The following is a 7500-nucleotide window of genomic DNA, read 5'->3' as shown; positions in this document are numbered from 1 at the left end:
AATTCTCCTCCTCCGCTTTGGTGGCTCGACCTAGCCCTCCTTCGTCATTGCAACCCCAAGTGTATACCTGAAATTTATACAAGATATATGTTATTTCTATAATAGGGAACTAATGCAACACAGAATATGCAATATGAAAAGCCACATAAAAAAAAAACCTTCTTTCTTCTCTTTGCCCTTTAGCCTACCTTTCCATCCTTATCTAATACCACAGAGTGCAGTCCCCCAGCAGCCACAGCTACAATGTTCTCGAGATCTGGCACTAAACCAGGACGGGTCTTCTCCTCAACATCTTCCCCAAGACCCAGCTGGCCCACGTCACCCATCCCACATGTCAATACCACTCCATTTTCACATGATGGTCGCTCTACGTGCACTGTAAAGGGAATGGTGTATTTTGATCAATTCTTTAGAATTCAATTTTTAAATATTTTGTAAAGCCTAGAAATATAATCATGAACTACATGCATGCAAAATTTTCATCAATACTTTAGCAACCATTTGAAAAAATATTGAAGAAAATTCCAAAATCTTATCAAACAAGTGCATATATAATTTGTGATATGAAGAAAGACTAACATTAATGCAACAACCATAAAATGAAATCCTAAAAGTTTGAGGAGACTATAGAAATGCAGTGTTTTTTTTTGTCTTCACTTTTAACAAATTATGTCACATATATTTATAACAACTTGTAATTGCACTACCTGAACAATTCAATAAGCATACAAATTGTCCGGTTTGTTTCTCAATAGAAACATCAGGTGTGCACTAGGCTATAACAGAATTAACCTTGTGATTTAATTCTACGTCTAACCAAATGCAGCCTAAACATCATTAACCCCTAGCCGACGGGTGGCATGTACGTACATGCCATGGCTGTTGTGGACCAAAAGAACAGACGGCATTGTATCATGCCCATTCCCGCGCCATTGGCTCTTGGGACAGAGTTTGTTTTCTCCGATAGTATTGGTTTCCTTTATATGGTAAAGATTTTAGTCAATGGCACCTATAATGAAACCTTCAAAATTATAATATTTGTATAAATTATAGCAAAATAAAAGCTTTAGGTGCCAAATGTTGCTTGCAAACTACCGAATGAGCCGGGCACACACGGTAAACTGCCGATGCACGCCAACAATCCAGTTATTATGTCCACTTGACAAACATTTTTACCCATCGGCACTGGGTTAAATGTAACCAGTTTTGAAATATAAAGCTGTTTATTTTTCAGTGTAAATATAAAATCAAATCTATGTCCTTATCAATCAGCTCAGTGCCATTCAGGACTTTAATTCACATCAGAACCGTGCTCACCTTTCACTTTCTTGGACTCTGTGGGAGCCTTTCCGGTCTGTGTCCTCTTGCGTCCACGGCCTTTGGACACCTTTGGCGACACTTCCCCATTCACCTTCACCTCCGGTTCCACTTTACTCGATGGCCGACCTCTTACCATGGTTAATATTCTGGGGTGGAAAAAGGAAAAAGATTATCTTGTAAAACCTGTGAGTCTAAAAATCCTGATTCAGAATCTTATGAAGCACAGGGTAAATTTATGGTGCACATTACATGTGTAAATAATGGAAAGTTTCTGTGCAGCAGTTTCAATGTTATTATGAGTGAAGAGTTGAGGTTTCATATTCTTATATCCTGTCAAAAGGTGCAAAAAGAGGTACACTTTTTTATGTTCTCAAATTTCACAAAGTCAGAGTTGGGCTCCTGGCATTTCATGCTCTTTATAACAAACACCATAAATTGCATGGATTAAAAATACAATACGAGAAATACTACTTCAGACTCATGACATTTCATTCGCAAGAAGAAAGAGGTGGCAAACATGAACTGATTGGTTCTGGGAGAGGAAAGCCTTCAAAGGGAATGGGTACATAGGGATGATATCATGAGTGACACACCAGTGTTGTCACTGCAAGTCTCATACATAATTGAAAATGTCTTTTCAATATAGCTGACCTACACCAATATATTCCGATATTAGATATCTAATATTAGATGCCTATATCCAAAATCGTAAGAAAAATATAAGAGATGAAAAGGAAACGGAGCTCAAGAAATGTTACATTTTCGGATAAAAGTGCCTTTAAAGGTAAGTATTCCTTTGGTTAATCTTTATGGTATGGATGCACTACACTAGAGCAAATCATAGAGTATATTCTTGTAGAGGACAAAAAGTTGCAGTCATCACTATATGAAATAATATGTATGTATGGTAATGCTCAGTCATGGCAACTTATACTGTTGACTAAATAGTGTGACATGGTGTTGGGGACTTGCTCTGCATTGTAAACATTGACCTTTCCTAATAATAAACTATTTTGGTTATTTATGACAACTGGGCCTTCCCAGACAATATTTATATCATTAAATTTATTCTTGTGTGATGAGAACAAGCTTGATGATAATTCCCATCGCAATCACAGATGACAATCTTGATGTGATCATCCCAAAAGCAGGTGAAGGGATGAAAATATCAGGGAAATTAAGGGGAAAAACAGGTGAAATAAGAATACAGAACAAAAAAGTGTAAAACCAGAACAAAAAAATGTTTCAAATCAGCTACTGAAACTCTACAGATGTGCTCATCATCTCTGAAAGTTTAGACCAATGCACCAACTTTTGAAAAACACTAAGGGAATCCTACAAATCTTTTGGTAAAATCCATGGGAATTCATCCCCTCCAAAGCCCATATGGTCTTTGTACAATACGTCCTAACCAATAAACCCACCTAACCTAACCTCCTAGAATTTATACAATATACTTTACATAGTCCCTTATAGGGGGCTCCCACGGTAAACAACTTGAAACGGATATGTATTGAAATACTGAACTTTTCTTTGCTTCCGTCTACTATTTGAATTGTTTGGTTTCTTATCACTTTTTTCAGCATTTGGGCTCAAATGTGAAGCTGTGATAGTTATCATCAATTACTTCTACACAGCCACTATATTGCTTTCTAAATGAACCAGACTCAATGCAACACTGAAAACTAAACATTTCTCACTGGCGTTTGTCATGGAATGAAGTCTACAGGTGCTGTCAAAGGTTAATGTTACAGAAAGTAATGCACAGTGATAGAAGGAAATGGACACCACCATCTTATAGAAATGAAGTGATACAATTCACGAGTACAGCTGCTGCACCCTCATATTTACAGAGAAATGACGAAAATATCTGCTGCATATTACTGCTCAGAGTAACAAGTACGCAAAGTCAACTTTATTTTCTATTTCCACAAGAAATGCCAGAGATGAAAAAGTCTCAGCTTTCATTAGGATATCCCACCATACACTATTTAACTTGAAATCCAGGTTGTAATACATTTTTATATCCAAACACCTAGGAAACTTAGTGACCTGTGAAGGATGGCTTAAAAACAGTTTGGGTGAAGGCTTAGGTAGTGGATATCTCAAAAAATAATAATAATAATAATAAATAAATAAAAAAATAAATAAATAAATAAAAATGATAATAAAAAAATAAATAAAATAAAAAATAAAGAAATAAAAAATAAAATTATAAAAATTTGCTACACATATTTAATAGATGAAGTAGTAACCCATTTATAGTGGGGTACATATATGTAAGCACAAATTCACATTTAAGCATACACTATCGACTGTGGGTTGTGACAAATATCTTTTGACTTTAGGAATAAACGATGATACTAACAATGTATATTCTCGATTACAGTGATGATAATGATATGTGTTTGCATTTTTACCCAGATACATTCCTACTAAATGTTGGAGTAGGTCACTCATATGCCTAAGACTGTATTGCCACCCTCGTTGAAAATTGAATATATTTTTATTATTCTTTGTTTTTCTACATATGCTTTTATGTAGAATGTATATACAATATAATTTTACTTATAAGTAATAAAACCCTGTTTGCCTCTTTACACATTCACAGTAGACTAATCTTGAAAATAACAAAATTCAAAAATCTATTATCTTGTACAGTCTGAACGATTAATTTTTATGGTATGGGCACACTAAGGTAGAACAAATTTAAGATAATATTCTTGTAGAGGACAAAAAGTTAGTCTTCAGTACAAGAAATAAAGCAAGCCCAGTTACGGCAATTCAGGTTTCTCAAGAACACATGTGTGGTGGAGTGGGAACCGGGTCTCAGATGAGTGCATACCACTGATAATGGTGTGTACACACATGCCTTGTCCACCATGAGTTTAGTCGAAAACCCCCTGGGAAACAATTGCTTCACCTCGGTATGTATGGCAAGATAGAGCTGCGTCCAAACCATAAAGAATAAACCAAATACCTTTATATCTCGAAACCCAAAGTTTCCTTCGTGTCTGTCTATTGTCTGGATTGTTGGGTTTCTTAACAATCTGAGGCACTCAATGAGCTCCCATTTCAATCTGTGATAGTTAATAATGTCTATTTCTTCAGCATAGCCACTATATTGTTTTAGGACCCAATATTGATGCAACACTGACAATAAAGCATTTTTCATTAGCATTATGTCAGGAAACAGTGAAGTAGTTCTTGAAAGCCCTGGTGATGAAAACATGCATACACAGAAGGTTTGTGTAAAGAATTGCATAAATAACTATCAAAACATGTTAAAGAAGTTTAACAAGAATTAAAAGAGTGCATAATATACATGAATTAGGAAAAGCAGTTGTAAATTACGGTAACTGTTAGCAATTGTGATGCACCCTCCTAGAAAATAAGTAAAAAAGAAATTGATGTTTTTCTGCAGGAAATCTAATGATTTCATCAATTCTTGGTGCTGTTTCTTCTGCGAATAAATCCTTGAGGATATCAAGTACCATTTCTCCCTCAAGGATCTTGATTTGATAGTCCTGATACCAGGGGAGGGCAGGGTTAAACATGCTTAAATAAGATTAACATGGGGGGGGGGGGGGAGACCAGTACAAAAATGCTTAAAATATATGGGAATCCAACCCACCTCTTGGTAAAATATATGGGAATTTACACGTTCTAAACCCCAAAAAAACATACAGGCCAATAAACCAACCTATCTAACAATTTAAATTGCTGTGACTAGGTGTGCCCTTTAGGCATTGCCCAAAGGGAGGGTTGATGGGGGAGCAGGGCCCCTCAACACCCCCTTAGTAACATTCTCTTCGCCTTGGTATGTATGGCAAGAGAGAGCTGCGTTCACACTGTAAAAAAAAAATACCTTTATATCTGGAAACGTCAAACTTTCACTTCATTGTTGATCCTACTGTATAGTCTTAAGAATAACCCAGAATCAACGCAACATGACTCACTGGCCTTTTGTCATGGAATGGCCGGTGAACTCTCAAACCTTGCGGGTGGCAACTAAGTCTGAAACACACGATGCGCAGATCATTCTACATATAATTAGCAAAATATAACTTTCACAAGCACGTAGTAACATGAAATACTTGGGATATTGCAGTAATGAGTCAATGTTTTGTTTTTCCTGGCAAGGTAAACAAGATAAGCAACTTAGATTCTGGGCAGTGCTGTGCAGGAGATATTTTCGTCATTTTCTGCTGCATCTTGGACTATGTTGTTTTGACTATTTCTTACACTCTAAAATGTTGTTGTCCATTTCCCTCTATATACGCACATCACTATAAGTAACCTATATCAATAACCATTTTCACAAGCATGAACTAGTTGACAAATCGTAGTTATGCGGTCATAGTAAATTTTTCCTTCGCAATGTCAACATGGTGAGGGACAGAAAAAGATAGGTCGATATTCTCTCTTCTCTGTCATGTATCTCCTTTATTTTTTATTTGCACACCTTATGCCATAGATGAAAAGTGTCTCAGTTTACATCAAGGTAATCATTCCATATTTTTTTTTTTTTTTTTTTTTTAACTGTAACCCTGATTGTTATCTGCTGTAAATTTACTGTTGTTTAAAATTATGGGAGTTTTTGGCCATTCTTCCTGTGCTTCTTTTGTATTGCCAAGAGCAAATTGGGTATTTGTTGCTAAGAGAGAGAGACGTTCCAGACATGAAGTCCCAAAATCAGGGAATGTGAACCCCAAAACACAAACCTAAACCTTCCTACCTTTGGTCGATATGTAGGACAGGGTAGTGGCTTACTTTCAAAACTATTTTGATATTTATCTGCAGGAAATCCATTGATTTCAACGATTCTTGATGATGTTTTTTGTGCAAATGCTTCGTTGAGGAGATCTGAGTACCACTTCCATCGACAATCTGGATTTGTTAGTCCTGATAGCAGGGGAGGGCATGAAGCATATCAGGGAAATTATGCCGTAAATAAGAATAATAGTGAACAAGAATGCATGAAAAAAGCACAAAAATGCTAAAAATTGGCTAATGAAACTATGCACCGAATCACCAAAATTCGATTTCAAACCTTCCAAACCCCCCAAAATGTCATGCCCCATAACCCAACCTAATTAGGCGTGCCCTTCGCATACATTCTCTTCACCTCGGTATTTAAAGCAAGATAGCCCTAATGATAACAAACAATAAACCTTTATATATCAAAAGTCAGAACTGTCAAATTTTCTTCGCTTCTTTCGGTTGGTCTATTGTGGATCTATGTTTTCAACACTTTTTTCGGGATTTGGGTTACCTGACGGCCTCAGAAATCAAACTGCGATAGTTATTAAGGTCTTTTTCTTCTTCATTACAACTGTATAGTCTTAAAAATAACCTAGAATCAACGCAACACTGAAAACAAGATCTTTCTTTCAGCATTCTGCCACCGAATCCCAGGGAATCCTCCTGTCAAACTTGGTGCCCGGAAATTCAAAAATGCGCATGCACAGAAGGTACTTCAGACCAATTCCACCCCAAAAAAACTATTATTATTTTCTTAAAACACATAAATGAGGTATAACAACATTAATAAAGGCCTTTGAAAGCATAAATATTGAACGGCGGACACTGATGATTAGCAAAATATCATTTTGACAATTGCGTAGTAACACATGTACTACTTTGCACATCGCGGTAATGACATTCTGTGGTCAGTTCAATATTTACTCTCGACATGAAAACAAGAGATCAACAGCCAAAATTGGGCTCTCACCTCTGTTCATTTACGTATAGTACCTTTGGGAAGCATTTGCACACACATTGCCATAGAAGAAAAGTGTCTTGGTTTGTATCATTCTATCATTTTACATAGGTCTCATTACCCAACTCAGCCACTACCTCATACTGCATACTGTTCCTACCTTCTATTTATTCTCCTCCATACCCCTTTATCAGTACCTCAGGCTAACTTGGAAAATGGACATTGAGAACTTTGGTTGTTTGAGGGTGTTATGGACTTAGTGGTGACATGCAAAGGTTATTTTCATTTCAAGGTAATACGAGACTGAAGCAGCTGTACATGTGTTGTTTATGTCTCCATTTCTTATGTTCTATAAGATAACGGTATCCGTATCCCTCTTTGTGCATCGCTCTCGGTGTCATTAATCACAAATTGTGCTATATTTGGTTAGGCAACACCGACAGAAGTTCACAGACACC

The 7500-nt window shown here is 36.5% G+C and overlaps 1 protein-coding gene across 1 annotated transcript in view; it reads right to left on the bottom strand.

Moving 5' to 3' along the window:
- Nucleotides 1-7500, bottom strand: part of LOC113803387 (regulator of chromosome condensation) — a 14937-nt gene that overhangs the window by 6686 nt on the left and 751 nt on the right. The window contains exons 2-4 of the mRNA XM_070140729.1: nucleotides 1318-1466; nucleotides 189-376; nucleotides 1-67 (exon numbers count right to left, since the gene is read on the bottom strand). The exon at nucleotides 1-67 is cut by the window's left edge and continues 116 nt beyond it. Of these exons, the coding sequence (XP_069996830.1) occupies nucleotides 1-67; nucleotides 189-376; nucleotides 1318-1456 (394 nt within the window). The 5' untranslated portion in view covers nucleotides 1457-1466. The remainder of the gene's footprint in view (nucleotides 68-188; nucleotides 377-1317; nucleotides 1467-7500) is intronic.

This window comes from Penaeus vannamei, chromosome 27 (assembly GCF_042767895.1).
Source record: "Penaeus vannamei isolate JL-2024 chromosome 27, ASM4276789v1, whole genome shotgun sequence".
Classification (NCBI taxonomy): domain Eukaryota; kingdom Metazoa; phylum Arthropoda; class Malacostraca; order Decapoda; family Penaeidae; genus Penaeus; species Penaeus vannamei.
This window is presented reverse-complemented; position numbering and strand designations above follow the sequence as displayed.